The sequence below is a fragment of the Idiotropiscis lumnitzeri genome, chromosome 5, assembly GCF_059441095.1.
Source record: "Idiotropiscis lumnitzeri isolate Australia: NSW breed Sydney's pygmy pipehorse chromosome 5, RoL_Ilum_1.0, whole genome shotgun sequence".
Taxonomy (NCBI): Eukaryota; Metazoa; Chordata; class Actinopteri; order Syngnathiformes; family Syngnathidae; genus Idiotropiscis; species Idiotropiscis lumnitzeri.
This window is the reverse complement of record NC_142395.1, coordinates 26,269,448-26,286,793: the sequence shown is the minus strand read 5'-3', so window position 1 is coordinate 26,286,793 and position 17,346 is coordinate 26,269,448. Positions and strand designations below refer to the sequence as shown.

General features: G+C 41.1%; 1 protein-coding gene across 2 annotated transcripts in view; it reads right to left on the bottom strand.

The window, feature by feature from the left end:
• Positions 1-17,346, bottom strand: part of tcf12 (transcription factor 12) — a 77,849-nt gene that overhangs the window by 57,581 nt on the left and 2,922 nt on the right. For both annotated transcript variants that reach the window (XM_088295602.1, XM_088295603.1), the window contains exons 4-5: positions 12,093-12,166; positions 6,974-7,076 (exon numbers count right to left, since the gene is read on the bottom strand). In XM_088295602.1, the coding sequence (XP_088151728.1) occupies positions 6,974-7,076; positions 12,093-12,166 (177 nt within the window). The remainder of the gene's footprint in view (positions 1-6,973; positions 7,077-12,092; positions 12,167-17,346) is intronic.

Sequence of the window (17,346 nt, the reverse complement as noted above, 5' to 3'; positions counted from 1 at the left end):
AAACCTTTGCTTTATTCCGTAAAATTGTTTTCGGTGGATGTACCCGTACCTTTGAAATAGCTTTTTTTGTTGACTTCCCCTCAGAGTTTTTGTCTATGTCTCTCAAACTACATAGCTCTTTGATGCTTCTAGCATCTTTGTGAGATGGTAAATGAAAGCTGACTGGATTAAAGGTTAGGTCAATGTGGACATGCAAGCAGAGGAGGAAGGTGTACCCTCCAACAAATCAGCTTCCTCCCTGAAATCCTGCCCAGATTTGAGAGTTGTAGAACGGCAAACGAGGAGGTAATAATACAGAGGAAACGCGTCTCCATTGCCAGAAGCTCAACATCAATTTCGGTATACGGCGCTGTCAGCGCTGACTTATTCAACACAGCAAGAGCAAATGTTAATGAGTTCTAATTAGCATTTTTTTTCTCCTTTTTTTTGTTTTGAAATGCCACTGATTATTAGGTACCATGATGATAAATACGTCTGCTCATCCAGCCTTATGTGTAATGAGCCATTATGTAGAATAACTCGATCAATTTAAGAAAAAGGATCAGGGTTAAGCAAAATCAAGCCAGGGGTGAATGTGAGAATGAGAAACAAAATAACAAGGGCTGTTGCGTTAGCGTCCGATAATCAACACAGATGGCATTTAAAACATCTCGTAATTGTCATGCATTAACCTTTTTGTGACCGTTTGATGCTTGATAAAGGCAATCGCGGTTTTTCATCCGTCTTGAGAGGTGGGGGGGGAACCGATCTAGTATTTTTTGTGGGGGAAGGGCTTTGCTTAAGTGATTTAAAGACTAAATGCGCAAATCATCATTATTTGTCATTTCGCCGCACTAAAAATAACACAAAAAAATTATCTCCATCGCTAATAAAGGTATTCCTTCAATATGTACAGCTGCATGGGCACTGGAAAAACGGTTTACTTCCTTGGAAAAATCTATTTCTGTTAGATATGTGGATTTCCTGATTGTATTTATCCAGATAATCAGTTGCCAAAGCTTGGTCAATTTCATTTTTTTCCCCCCTCAACGTTAAAAAGAAAAAAAAAGTGGAAGGGGGGGGGGGTATTTTCATGTGGCCTTTGCCTTTTTTTCCCAAGCCCCCGGTATTCTCCTGCCAGTGCTTTTTATTCGCAAATGAGGGGAAAAAATGCATTACTGTGGACCAGATGGGAACATTCCACATGACCAAACCAATCAATCACATTGGTGGGACGCAGGTGTGACACAGCCGTGCAGCAACACACCATTTCACAGTCTATCAGGCACAAACACATGGTCACCAATCAATGGCACCCTGAGGACCCATGAGGAAGGGGTGCTTCTCCAAAGCAGCACAGGTTCATGGCTGATGACTTCATAATCACACATCCATTCTCTTAAGAGGAGAGAGGCGATGCACTCCGAATATCGTCTCCCGCCATGTGAACGCCGACACTGTAATGGATGCTGCTAACATGTTCCCCTGCATCCCATAACCAGCTGGCCAAGGGAAACCAGTGCACGTTTAACAAGATGAGAAAATGTCTCCCAGCTGGATATTCCAATCCAGTCAGCATGATACGTCAAGTATGTGTCAATGTTTGGTATCAGATGCCAAACAACTGTTGGACAGCAAAACGAGAGAGAATTGAGGTGAAGGACAAAAGAGTGAGACACACATGGCCTTGGAATGCGGTTCCAGCTTCGAGCACCGGGGGGGATACATTTCAAGTAACGCACTAAAAACATTTTTAAAAATTAGAGTGGGGAACCCATGATCAGAAATTATGTGCCACTTGATTTAAATATATGCAAAAACGTCTACATTAATGCTTACATTCCGTTACAGAATTGTGGCCAGTCAGCGGGTCACATACAGTACATGACTCATCCCACTCAGTGACCGGTTCATAATCCCCGCCATTGACTGGTGACTAGTCGAGAGTGCCTTTCGTAGTAAGTCAGCTGGGAAAAGAGTCGTCATGACCCTGGCCAAGACGAGCACAATAGAAAATGGATAAATATACAATTGTGAAAACATGTGATTCGGTAGGAGTATTTTAATGTGCAGTACCTACGCTAAGCAGGTTCAGAACCATCACAAAAAATTTAAGTTGGTGACTCTTCCCCACACAGCAAGCAATTGAGTGTTGAGTGGTGCACTTCAACAGACTGGCTGCAACGGAATACCTGCAACCCTGAATTGTGTTTTGAGGCGCCACATATTGCACTGTATTCATATTTTGTGAACCGCAAAAACATGGCGTGATTGTCAAGAAAGAAGTGAATTGCCACAAAGAGAAAACAGGCAAGAATGAAACAGAGGATGCGGGCAATGATTGATAACCTCATTTACTGACTGCACCAGGGCATTTTGGCAACAGAGACTCTCCATGCTTTGTTTTCTAGCCACAGATACATGTGAAATTGTAAAAATAATTGGTTGCATATTTTTGTTTCGGCTTGTGCATTTCTGATTGGCTGTTATATCTGCAACGTTATAGTCATTCACCACTGATTACAATTTTAAAGCACAGGAAAATTAGTGGCCCATGGTCAGCCACACACAAAGACTAGTTATCCAGTTATCTAGTTATGCACTAACTTCTGGTTGGACCATCAACACATTAGCAAAAAAATATATAGCACTTGGTTTTTGGCTCATTTTCTACTAATTTCCCATGAGAACACATAGCTAATTCTTTTTTTTTTTTTTTGCTTAAAACTATTTTGCAGTGATAATTACCATGAAGCTGTGACCTCTGCAGCTGATTTCTAGAGACTCATTAAGTGATCATATCTTGGTCAGATCTCAGTTATTTCCACTAGAAAGACACAGCCTCTCTTCCCCTGAGGCCTATTGAGCCTACAGCTGATCCTCTGCAGCTGGCCCGCCTCCCCGGTCAACTGCTGGGGGCCGGGGCCTGAGGAGGGCAAGGCCAAGATGGGCCAAGAGAAGCACGAGGGTGGGGACGTTTGAGATGTGGGCGGCATGGGGATGGAGAAAAAGGATTTGCGCTCTTTCAGCTCGTCTTCAGCTCTTCATGCTCCGCTGACCTCGGTAATAGATAAGCACAGCCTGCAGCTCAGCATAATGACCGGCTCCATCCTCTAAACTGTACTGCACCGCACCGCCTCGTCCTCCATTTGCAACACTCTGTTCCTGTCATATGTACTGGAGATATATATGTGCATTTTGCGCTTGTCACTTAAAATCATTCATGCAAAACTCAGATTTAGCATGAGTTCATGGAGGAAACCATGCAGAAATGCCAAGAAAATATGGATACTGTTCAAACACAAACGTCATCAAGCGCCATTAAGACAAAAATAAAGTCACACCCACTGCCTATTGACTAATGGTGCATTTCCTAAACCTGGAAAAACGAACAACTTCTCGTAGGTTTAATTGCAGAAACTGCCCAATGCTCTGCGCATTTTAGTGAAGTTATGGCATCTATTTTTTAAGCCAATCACAAGCCAATACATATTTAAGTCCTCACAAACCCATCACATACGTCCTCAAAAATGGATGAGCCCGTTGTTTCTCCACTCGCCGCAAATATAGAAAATATAAATAAATAATAAAATATATCAAATATTCTAATTGCGTGAAACAGTCCAAAACGGAAAATGACTGCTTTTGCATTTGGCCTCTTCAAGGGCCTCGTATTCTTGTCTAACTGTGAGCGTGGGTTGAGATTTCTTTCTTTTGATATTTTCGTGGACAGGCGTAGGTAGAAAGGGGCGTTTGCGCCATTGTGGGAGTGAATACCGTCGGTTTACTTTTCGGTCAATGAAAGCAGTTGCACTAATTTCTTTTAAATTCAACACAGGAGAGGTGCTCACAGTCACTGAGATCGCAGAAGCAGAAATTAGACTCACTGGAGTCCATGCATAAGATCAAAGCATGCCAAGTACATTTATAAGGACCAGCAAGCAGATCTCCACGGGTGGATACGGGTACCAGTGATGGCAAAAAAAAAAAAGAGAATGCATGAAATACATGCTATTGTGACAAAAATGGTTTGTAGCATTTCTTTGGATGTTCTGTATAGAAAGCAAGGAGTGCGCATTAAATCCACCACGAGTGACAACAACCCGTTTATTGACACGCAATTGCACCCACCAGTTGAACGTGTACGGTGGACACGGCGTCTATAGAACAGCTCAGTCTCTGTCAGGTAGTCACGTTGAGTTCACATGTGGACGTGTGATTCATGTTCCTATTTGTGTGTGTTGATGACAGCATTAAGATGATTAGTTAGCATGCAGAGCCAAAGCTGCGTGTGTAATATGGAGGCGGCACACCAGAGGAAACGTGACTAAAAAATTTACAACTCAGCAGTTGTGTCATGGTTATAAAGCATTTAATGCAAAAACATGTGAATGAATGAGATGGTTGCTAGACACGTGGTAGATTTACATCAACGGTATGTCTCTGAACAATCGACAGTATTTACCAATGTGGACTTTTTTCTATTCTGCTACTACTCGTAATTGAATATATATCAGACATTTCGCTTCATCGTCTTTATGTTGAACAATACCAGACAGAGCCACATTGAAAAGAAAATTATGTCAGTCCATTAAGTAAATAATTATAAAAACATTAAGCCACAATGCAATATAGAAACGGGCAGAGTTCAATTCTTTCAGTTGACGTTCATTTTGTGTGGTAATTAGGCAGATAGCTTGATAGCAAGCATACCCAACATCCCATTAGACATCGCTCATCTCGCTGACACAAGAAAAAAAAATCGTATTAGGTAATTACATCTCACTACTACTTCTCGAGAATATGAACCCTGTGGATAATTAGAACTGCTGAATGTGGGGCAAGTCTGAACTATAAAAGCTCAAGAATCAAGCAACATATGTCATCGTGATAGTGAATTGCATGAAAATGACACAATAACGAATACTGAGGTTGTTAAAAAAAAAAAGAAATCTGTCATCTTTTTCGGCAATCTCCATAAAACTTGTAATCCAAATATATTGTAAGTCGAATCTAAGGGAATGCTGACGTCCTTTTGAGTTGAATATGACACCATCTGATGTGAGTCAGATGGTGTCACATAACAACACACACTGACGTAAGTCTTGTCATTATATTGAGCTTTGAACAAAGCAATGTGGTGTCCACCTGCCAGGCAGTGTGCACTGATGACGTCAAGGTTAGTAAAAGGATTACAGCCCAAGTGGCTTCTTCGCACATGACAACTACGTTACATAGTCAAGTGGTGAGCCCTTGGCATTTACTTTCACTGCAAACGACACTTTCCAAAAGCAGGTAACACGAGGTAATATTTGTAGAGCTGGTTTCTCACTGGTTAAGCAGATTTGTCATCGTGTCATGCTTCTGACACTGCACGGCTAGATAGGAAGCGGTCAATCTGGCATTTCCCATGGTACTATTTTGAAGGCGAAAGCTGACAAGAAGATTTTGTGAACCACCATAACAAAACTGACAATATGATTGCTTGAAACAGTTAGCGTATTATGAATTCACATTTTAATGTCCATTGACATTGTGCCGCCGTTTCTGGTGCATGCATGTTTGGCTCCAGGGGAAAGTACTATCATGACATAATAAATGCATGAACTCTTCTTAGCTCTTTAAAATGCAGTTATATTTGTGTTTTTTGTCACAGAGAATAAAAATGATATGCCTCTGAGTATTGCTAAATTGTCTGTCTATATGTGTTGCTACGCTGTTAAGAATTCAAATATCCGTTGCTTCCAGTGTTATGATGTTGCCAATTTTGTTAGTCCATCTATGGCATTTTGGATTGTGGGTTAAGATAGCAGACTTTCGAAAGACAGAGTTATGTAGTTTAGTTGAATAACATGCAATTCTCTTTGCTTTATGTTTAGTTTTACAGTACCAACCAACTAGAAATGGCATAAACAGTTTGGAAGAAGAGTTCGCAATCTGCGGCTCTTTTTGGGGGGGGGGGAGGGTGATTGCAAAGCAAGCAGACATTTATGAGATACAGTAGTTAGCATCTGCACTTCCGTGGATTACATTACTTGTCCAAAAATGGTTTTCAGCGGCCTTACAATGACTGACCAGCATTGCAGCTAACTTTGGACATCTATTGAAACAACGCATACCACTCAACAATAAACAAAAATAATAATCAAATGATTATTAACTCAACTTGTAATCCCCATCAAGCCGTGTGTTTCTGTTTCATCACTGCAGCACATTCATATTGTGTAGCTGGCACACAATTACAGATGCAGTTATATGTTTTGTGTGTGTGCATGTTCAATGAGAAGAACGATAAGGTGATGATTAATACGAGAGCATAAAATTGAGGACTAATCACATTGAAAGGAAACAGTCTGTGGGGACATCACTTAATGAGTTGAGATGTGGCGAGCCATAAAGCTGTCCAGTGCTTACACACCACATTGGAGTCAAGGTACAGGATAACGCTCCGCCGTTTATTGACTAAATGATTAGTTCGTCGTAAAAATTTGAAATACATGGCTGCAGATTGCGACAATGAAGACAGAGATGATCCCATTAAGAGAACAATAAAACAAGAAATAAAAACCAAGCAAACAGTAAATAGTCGAGACCAGATTTCGATTATTACCATCAAGCACAATGGACTTGTTTAACCCCTCACACAACATATCCTCCAGCCTGCAGACAATTTGAGTTGCTTAGGGAGGTTATAGCGGTCAGGAGAGCTTCTTATGATGGAAAGCTATACTGATGGTGTGACTTGTAGCCTGGGGGAGGGTCATCACAGGAGGCGGGAAGGGAGTTGCGGTAAAGGGAAGAGGATTAATGGAGGGAATAAAGACAGCAGGAGAGGGGGAAAAAAATATCCCAGTAGCCTGGAAAGTCAATCAGTCCTGCTGCCTCCAGATGAATGATGTGACCTAGCGTCATCAAGGCTTTTTTTTTTTAACACAATGTCTTTCTACAACCAAAGGGCATGACAGGAGTGAGGAGAAGAGAATCACTTACTTACCCATTATGTTGGAGTTCATAAAAGGTGTCGGGGACAATCCTTCATGGGACACTAATCGACTGTCACTCAAATGATCGCCATAATGAGGGCCGTCTGTGAAAGCCTGGGGGAAGAGATCACAATATTAAGCACATTATTGGACAACTTCACTAATTGAGTCCTATGACACACACTTAATGAGTAGGTGGAGCGGTCTCTTACAGAATCAGTTGTGTACACTCTTTGTGAGGATTGGTTGAGGAAATTATTTATTGTTAAGGATTTTATGTGATGTGTCGACTTGTGAAAGACCGATTATCGTCCGGGCCGATTATCAGGGTCGATATTTGGTATTTTGCCAATTATCGGCATTGGCCTTTTTTTTAACTTTCAAGGCTGATAAATTAAAAGCTGGTTTATTTTGGCTCGCTGCAGCACACATCTCTCTCTCGCTCTTTGCTGTGCTTGTGGCCTTGCCTGCAGAAGCAGATTGGCCCACCCACAGCCTTGTTTGGTTTAGTTCTCAGTGGGTATCAGCCAATCAGCACTAAGCTGCCTGTTTGCTTTTTCACCTCGAGTCACACGCACTACAGGAGAGGTCCCGTGAGCAGAGGAAGAAAAGGAAACAGACTTTGTTGAAATTTTAATAATTGTCAGTCTACTACAACTCACAACTAATAGAAAACTATTTGCCATAGAAAACTTAAAAGAGATGTTTGTTTTCATTGAACTATAAGACGAGCAATGTAGCCTGGGAGCTCTGTGTACTTTTTGTTCGACTTTTAAAACTAAGTTATCTATTTTCCAAGATCTAAAAAAGCTTTGACCAGTTCAATCATGAAAGTTGTTTCATAGACATGTGCTTAAAGTCATTTAAACTAAGTTAAGTTTTGGAGATTTCATCTTTCAAGATTTTGACACCATTTTACCCCCTTTTCCCCAACAAATATCGATCAAATATTGGTTATCGGCCTCCATCAAATATCGTTTATCGGCCTCCATGGCTACTAATAATCGGTATTGGTATAAGCCCTGAAAAAAGCATATCGGTCTATCACTGGTGTCGAGATGCGTCCAACTTGAAAATTGGTTTGAGTTGAATTAATATTAAACTTTTTCTATTTAGAAATACAATTCCAAGTCTCAAAGTGCTGTTTAAGGGGAAGAAAAATCTGAAAGATGCAATCCGACATCATTCACAGGAACCTGCAGCTTTAAAAAAATTACTTTTTTTTTTCCTCCTGCAGCTTAACAGTACCTTTTCATGACAGTTATCTACTTCAGAGGCTTAGGTCTAAATATCGGCCACAGCATGGTTTTTTGAAAACTCGGGGTCCAAAGTAATAAAAGACACTCGCTGTTCCTGTCCTAATCCCAAATCCTTACGTGCTTCAGTCAAACACAACTCCCCGAGTAGCATTAGCTACCACCAGGGAGATCGCAAACAACAGTTGGCTTCCATTTCTAGACTTATTTTGGCCAACTCATACCCTTTGAATCCAATATACAGCCCCCCCCAAAAAAAAAAAATCTTATTATCCATCCTTTTTTTTTTTGTTGTGGGTGGATGGTGATGGAGGAATTTCAAAGGCAAGGGTTGCTCTGCGTGGAGGCAATGCTATGAGATTCCCTATTGTGCTGCTGCCAGGCCGCACACACTGTTAATCACACCGTGAACAGCCTCAATGACAACAAAAGCCTTGTGAGAAGATCGAGCAAACATACATACGCGCTCACTCACAGATTTATAGGCCACAACTAACGTGAACAGCATTTCCTCTCCACAGCAGCATAACCAGGAAACATCAAACTATAGACAGAATTAAATAAAAGAAAGCAAGTAAGTGCTTGCTGGTAACGGACAATTTAATTAGACCTCTACGCGTGGTCTTTGACTGCCAGTGTGAAGCAGGAAAAGGCTAGCATGGCTGCTCGTGAAGGGAAGGAAGAAGGAGGTGGGAGGGATAAGGGTCAGTCTTGTGTTTGTTCCCCAGGAACGTCAATCTCAGAATCTACATGAAACACTCGTGGCCTACATCCATACAAGACACTAACGCATGCTGTCATCGCTGCCACGGGGCACTAGTAGCACTAGTGGCTAAATAACGCTCCGATTACTGTAATAGTTGGCAAGCCATAGCTCACCCAGCCTCTCACTCATATCAGTATTTAAAAAGTCCTCTCATGACGCTACATCCCAGGTGAGTGTGTGACCGCTTGGGAGGCGAGGATGCGGTCATGATGGATGCGTGCGGGGTCCAGTGTCAAGTCGGGGCAAGGCACCAGGGGGAAGAGGCGGTTGTCGTGCAGCAGAGGCGGCAAAGACTTGGCTGTCAGAGCGGCAGCCTATAGCCACAGCTGCCCAGGATACAGCGGCTGGCTGGGAGCCAAGGTCAGCGCGGCTGGACTGGGGACTGTTCACAGTCCACTGATCACACACACTCGTGGCTCTGCGGCTCAAACAAGTGCAGAGGAGCTCTGAATTTCCTTTGTAGCAGACAAAACAGAAGACGGCTTGGCTGTCCAAAGCCTTAAGCTGGTAGAGACATTGATGGATTCAGTCTTGGGGTCTCATTTTTTTTCCTAAAATAATATTAAGCATATGGATGCAATAATGAATTGATAAGTAAGTTGCAACTCTTAACCAATATCATGATGAACAACATCAATAATAATATGCTAATGGAATTTGTCAGTGCTTTAGTCCATCTGTGAGCTAGGATTTCAGGCTCGCCCAGTGGGTCCGAGTCAGCCAAATGGTTTCGCGAACAGACTTACCAGTGCCATGTCACACGCAGGTGCCGCACACCTGATGCGCAGCCAAATTAATTAAAATCGGTGTCATTGTGGAACTTCCAGTGCATTTTTTTTCTAAATCAAATGATTTTTTTAAGGTAATGTTCGAAAAGGAGTTTGAAGTGACGACAAACTGCTGGAATCATATTTTGTGGAATACAATGATGCCTTGATACGAGTGTCTTGACAATTGAGTTTTTTCGAAACAAGAGTCACTTGGACAATTTTTTTTGTCATGAGATCCGATAAAAAAAATTTAAAATATATGAGTGTGATTTCAAATCTCACCACTAGATGTCAGCAACACATTTCCTAACATCCAGCTACTATCAATTCACTTTGGTTTCCTTGCAGTGAAAGTCAAATATCAGTTGGTGGAATTAATGCACATTCAACTGGTTTGCCGACCGCTAAAAGGCCAAACATGAGAAGAACGTGGAAGGACAATACATTAGGCACAGTCATGTTTTCTAATAATGATTAGAAATAGGCTGTCAGCACTACGTAATTTGATCCCATAAATCAACATTAGGTGCACCTACAAAATCTGATGAGATCCAACAGAATAGAGTGAAAGGTGTTTAGCATATTCTGGTTTCCTTATTTAATTACATGATAATTTTAGAATATATATTCTCCTGAATTGTATAAGGATTTCAATAGATTGTGCAGAGAATGCGTCTACAGTAGATACGCACTTGAGATGTAAATCACAAATCAAGTGTCATAATTCTTCCCAGGCTAATGTAAAACAATTCAGTATCAGTATCAACTGCCTATGCAGCTGTGTGTGCGTGCACGCGCGCGCGTGTGTGTGTGTGTGTGTACATCTTCTGATGGAGTAAACAGCTGTCTGCTGGCTGATGCTGTGCCTTGCAATGTCACAAACATTCATTTATATGCACCTGGAGCAAATCTATCGCGAGCGTCTCTGTCTTACAATTCAAATCAAGCTGCCAGTGTTACCATTGCCTGTAGATGTTCATTCGGGAAGGGCACAGAGCAATAAACAAGGCATCACGGCCAGAGTGGCGCTGACATTTAACTGAATTCTGATAGAGAGTGACAGGAGATTGACATTAAATGAAATTCATACAGGACATCGAGAACAGCCAATGCGTGAGGGGCAAACAAACAGGGAGTGAGAGTGGTTCACACATCTCAATTTAATATAGCTCTTTACTCTCATGAACCCCAGCCAGCATCTGCGCACAAGAGGTTCCCAAACACACAACTAGAGATGGTCCAGCTCGCTGGCATTCTAATCTAACAGGTATACAGTACTTTGCTAGATTTAGCCGAGGGCTATATCATTACTGTATTTCAAGACCCTAGAAAGAGAATTCCGATATTTGTTTTGAAATACATAATATAAATGTCAGAAGATCTCCTCTCTGAGATATCACTTTTTTATGGGGTGTTATGCCACTGATGGGGTCACGCATGGCAAACAGGTTAACACAGCGCCCATAAAAAAAAATAAAGAAATACATTTTAAAAAAGCACACACAACACTCACACACAATTGCCCAAGTCGCCGGAAATGTTGATCGACTGATAGATTATAGCGCATGTTGAAGGGGCATTTTGCGAGATAGGTCACAAATGTGAAAACAGATACCACTCAGTTGTACCTTCCATTGCGGTTATAATGCAATTCAAGTGATGGCCCAGAATTTTAGCTCAGTGGTTAGTGATCTATGCTTCCAAGCATAGGCTTTGGTTCAATCCCCAAGTTGGAGGTTTTGTTTTTTTTCTGGTTTTTTTGTTTTGTTTCCACAATCTCAGGCTCAGGTTACTTGGGTTTGCGCTTCGACCACCCTGATTTTGATGCAGATGAGAGACTGCGTGGATTGGCGGGGAAAAGTCTACTTCTATCACACACAGGCGCAAACGCGGCGTTGCACCCAATTCTACCATCGCCGAGTATAGCAAAATACAAAAAAAAGACAAATTCCATGCGGATTTAGACTCCGCTTTGCGCAAGACTTACACCCAACACAAAAATAGCTCCCTTAACGTGACAGTAACCAGATCAATGTTAGTGTATTTGAGGCAGCTTTCCACATCAATCTAATTTTGCTGATATCGGACCGATACAATTGATGTGATTTTTTCCCCACAAAGCATTCCGATTATTATTTGCCCGATAGTTACGGTGCATCTCTAAGCTTAGTAGACAAAGATAGTAAAAGGTATCCAGCAAACGTCAGAACATCAACATGGTGTATGTCTAGTACGGGTCATTCACTGGTCAACGTGCCAGCTCTGCGTAATGATTGTTAAGTGATGCGCTGTGGATCATAAAGGGCATTCGGAGGTGTTAAGGTATGAGTGATCTTACCCGAGAGGGTTCATACGAAGGACTGGAATCGCCACCTGGGGCCCAAGATGCTTGGTTGGTCCGCTCATCCATACCTGTCAGAGAAGGACAAGCACAAGTCAGTCAACAAGTCAAGATGACTCATGTGCTGCAATGTGCATATCCTGCACAGCAACAGCAAGCAGTAGAGCTGAACTATTTACGGTTTCCAGATGGAAATCATGAGCTCAGACAACGCGATTTTGTGACCGGCAAAGCTACGGGTTTTTAAAGTGCTCCATACTACCAATCAGCTGTGAGCCGAGGTCGGGACTAGATGTGGTCGGGTTGCTAAATGTGGACGGGGTCCTTCGGTAGCCTTCGCGACTGCTGATGAGGTAACGCGTTATAATATATTTTTGTAATAAATCTCTTTGACTCCATGTTTGTTGTGTTTGTATGTTCTTAAATAAGTTGTTTAAATAAGTTATTAAATAATAAAATAAAGTACATTTACTGCTACTTTTGCGAGGATCATCCTTTTTTTTTTCAGTGTCCTCTGCGTGCCTGTTGAAGACGTCACGTCAATGTTCCGTTGCTTTGGGAATCAGACTGGTTAAGGGTCGTAGGGAAAACATGGAAATGTTTTATTAAGAAATATTTCACCCTATATATAGACATTATATTCACACGATCTTGCAGCCCGAGTGAACAAGTTGCAAGTTCGGCAGGAGAAACGTAAACGTTCCACTGCTGTTGCTTCACTGGGCATAGTTGGAAGTGACGTAGGAGCTCACGTGCCAATGTATTAAAGCGTGACATCATCAGCAAGCGAGCAGCCATCGAAGGACCCCGACCACATCTAGTGCTGACACCGGTTAAAAAAACTTTTAAAAAAAACATCACACAGCCGCCCACCTCCCTGAGTCTCTGCTTTCCTTTCCAACTCGTGAACACTTGGCGCTAACCTTACTTGCGCTGCAGCATTATGGGCAGCAGCTACAATCTGTGCGGTGCAGCTCCTCGCCTTTAAGAAACTCATCGATGCTACAGGTGCATTAGGGCAACCAGTGACAAACAAACAAAGCAAATTCGAGTGATAAAGTATATTTTGAGAGACTATTGGCAATTATTGACGGTCTCATTCACCGACTGCAACAAACTTTCCAAGCTTTGCACATTGGAACGCATTTTTCGATGTGTCATCAGATGTCAAATATAATAAATGTTTTGTATTTCAAGTGTCAAAGCTGTATGCCAAGTGACAACACACACAAACATTCAAAGGCCCAAACCCATTCAAAATAAAAGTAAACTTCAGTTTCAAAGTCAAACAGATAAATCAATCAAATCAGTAACGCCTCCCAAAATTGCGGCGGGAGACCATCTGGCATATGTTGAAACACATATGTGATTTTTAAAAATCCGATTTGGGTGATGCAGTGAGTAAAATAGGTTTGATAGTTTGTCCTGCTTGAAGCAATATTGTGCTTGCAGTAACGGCAGTTATTGATTCTCCCTGATGTTATTTTGTACATCTCAGAAAAAGGTAATATCATTTGTTCAACTTTGTCTTCAAATAGAAAAATGCCCAATAAATCATAGATGCTGCAAAAAGTAACGCAATACCAAGCACACAAACCGTAATTATGCATTGGATGCAAACACGCAGCCTGCTGGTGCAAATCTGTGAAGCACTAGAACAGAAATAGACCCTGAGGGCTGCTGTCTGGCTCAACGACTTAACACGATTGCATCAAGTACGGTCTTATCAATTTGACATTTGATTACTCCTTCAATTCATCAAATCGGACATGATCGTGCGTAACCTGTTTGAAAATGGACTCCTATCACATTACGGTTCATAGTCTCAGCATCTTTGCCAAGGCAGCTTCACACTAGCCATTCATCAGCAGCAACTCCACTGAAGAGTCAATGGCCCCATAAACATGCATCATCAACACAGCTGGAAGGGAGAAGTGATGAATCTCTGTCAAAGGCCCTGGGAATATATATTTTCTTCCAATCCATCTTTCAGTGGCATGCCTTGCCGCTTATGCTCTGCCTCAATTATCTGGCTATGCCCAGCTGAGATGCAATAGTCCAAACTCTCATTCCAGGCAATTTCCACACCTCTGTCTGCATCCTCCCTCGCCTTATGTTCACAATCACTTAGGTAGGCGCTTCTTCCCTCTTTGAGGATCACAAACACAGGAGGACAAACTGGAGGCCGGCCGCAGGAGGGATGTACTTGCAGTCAGCTAGATATACTTTGGAGGTTCAGCAGTTTATTTTGTCATCAGAATTTTTCTGCAGCGAGTAGTGTTTTTCGTTCACTATGGCAAACTGTGCCAATATATTGAAAGGTAAAACGTTGGCATTGGGGATAGTATGACTCATGGCAGCAAATTTGAGACTCAAGGGTAGATCGCCAGTTTTGAAGAGAAGCCCTTTAAGGAAAATTGCGCTCGATTGTACTTTATAAAGCATTTAGTAAGAACATCATGAAACATAACGTAAAGAATCAAACCGTTTGTACGTCATGATTAATTCATTGCAACACCTTCTGATGTGTGTGTGACTTGATCACGGGGATGGGCGGGGCCAGTATAATACAGTCATGAAGACAAGCAAAGAAAAGTCTCGTGACTACTGCAAATGACTCAGTTCACTACAGTAATGGTCGTTTTTTTTTTTTTTTACAGAGGACAAGTAAGTGTGAGTATTGTTATATTGTTTGTCGACATGTGTTGATGCACCATTTGTGTTCAACTATCCTAGCGTTATAACGCTGCAACACTGATGCTATACATTAGCCTATCTATGGTATTTTCTACGGTTTTCAAGCATTAAGCTCGCGGAAGGCAAAGTGATGTGGTTGTTTAATAATTATAATAATAAATGTGTAATTCTCTTTGTATTAAGCTTGGTTTGTCAGTAAACTTGAAATGAGTGGCAATAAAAAACATGAAGCCTCTTTTAAAGATTGTTTTTTTTTTTTATTTATTTTTTTTTATGTGATGAACAGTCCACTTCCACACTCTGTATTTAGGCTGATATGTTCCCATACACACCGATGTAGGAGAGGGACAGGAAGTAAAAACTCACGATACGCTTACCTTAGGCTACTTCGTAAACAAATATAGAGCAGCTCATCCTCTGTATAGCCAACGTCATGGCTAGTATTATGCGGTTGATTTAGTCTCACACTTGTTAACTAATATTTACACAATTATGCTGTATATTATTCAATACATTACTTTCATTTGCTAATATACTTTTGTCAATTGAAAGGTGTTCATTTCTTGGAAATTACTTCACACAGTTTTCAGTGGGGGTATTTTAAATCTCATTAAATCTGTTTACAAAAGATGTATTCCATTTATTCCTTTACTGTACTGAATGCGATCTGAACCATGACCTTAGAACCAAGGTACAGTACCGAAAGAAATGTGATTATTATCTTAAATACAGAGCAGTATTGGATCTCATAATGCTGTTGCGTAAGTGTTCCTAATGTTGTGTCCAATGAGTGCAAATGCAAATCATCATTTTCCCACCCATAAGTGGTCAGGAATGACTCTCTATGCCATCACCACAACTAAATTCTAAGCTTGTCATGTATGGTATATTTTTGTAGTCATAACAGGTGACAAAGCGGAAATTAACATGGATTCATCACGCTAGCAAAATGGTATGATTTATGTTCATTTTTGTGAAGAAAATCTGGTGAATAGCTCTTGCGCACATTTGCCAGAACACAGACTGAATTAAACTCGTATCTCAAGGCACCATAAAACATTTATTCCAGCAACATAATCCTTACATTGCATATTTGCTCTCAGGAAGTCCAATTTTGAACGATCAAAACAAGATTAGGATATTCATCAATGATAAATTCCTGATATTCCCGACTCCGGAAGAGAGATTTCTCTCTGAGCCTGTTATGTGGCACGGGTAGGGGGAGGGCAAATCTCCCTTTCTCTAACATACACACACACCCCCACACACAAAAATCAAATAGCTTGTCCCTCATCTCTTGTTGGTCATGCAAGCGGCCTAAAACTCAGACTGGTCAAAGGTAAGCAACCACGTGTTAGCAGGCTAACTGTAATCAAGGAATACGGCCGCTTTGTTTGATGATTTCGAAGAGGGAATCCTTGAGTCTCATCTCAATCAGTGAGTCGTTTCCCGTCTGAAAATTAAAATAAGGGATTTCTGTCTGAATTTCATCAGGGATGAGCATCTTCGTTTGCCTTCCCGAGGACGAACAAGGTGCAAAAAAAAAAAAAAAAAATAATAATAATAATAAAAATCATCCGCTCACTTCGCTTCATGGATGACAGCTCTGCTCTCCCGCCCTAGTCTTTTTGTTCCGTTCCATTCGATGTGTGTCTTTCATTTCCCAGATAACTGAGGACAACAAGGCTTTGTGAGCGCACACAAAACGTGCTCTCAGAAAACATAATGCTTGTTTTGTTGACTTTCTCTTCTGGCGTCACACAATAGATGCGCATTGGTTGAATGCCCTGTCGCGTTCAAGGCCAGGAAGCGAAATCTGACCTCTGTTTATTCAAAACAAACCACTAACTTGTTTGCCAGTTAAGGTGCTCCAAGATCATAAGAGCTGTCATTTCTTGGGGAATGGATGATTTGTTATGCAGCCATACATAAACTGATTACCTTAACTAAAACACTACAATCTTGAGTAGTAATCTGATTTTGTGCTCTAACAAGAATAGAAATGCCTTTTAATCCATCCAAGCTTCACTCCAAAAAAAAAAAAAGAATGTCCATTTTGATGGGGAAAATGGACTACATGATGTAGTTCAGATATACATACAGTAATTAATTATAACGAAAATGAATTTTCTTCCCACTGTATTAACTAAATGTGTGCCCGCCTTGGCCACCTGAAGGCAGTTTAAGACAGACAGACAGCACTAATATTAGTAGTTCCTCAAAAATGATAAAGTATCTATTCATGTGTGACTGCGTACTGCTAAATTGTCTGTCTACATGTGTTGCGGCACCGGTTGCATTCGACCCAATGCTTATAAAAGGGTTATACTACTGCAACACAGATGCTATTTAGCATTAGCATTAAGATAGAAGACTGAAAGGCTAAGCTATGTGGTTGGTTTAAATACACAAAGTGTAATTCCCTTTATGACTCGCTTAATTTAACAGTTAACTTAAACCAAGAGTGGCGATGAACCGCTTGAAGACTAAAGTCTGCACTCACAAGTTATCGCAAAAAAAATACAAATTGACCAAATGATGAATTCTGGAAAAA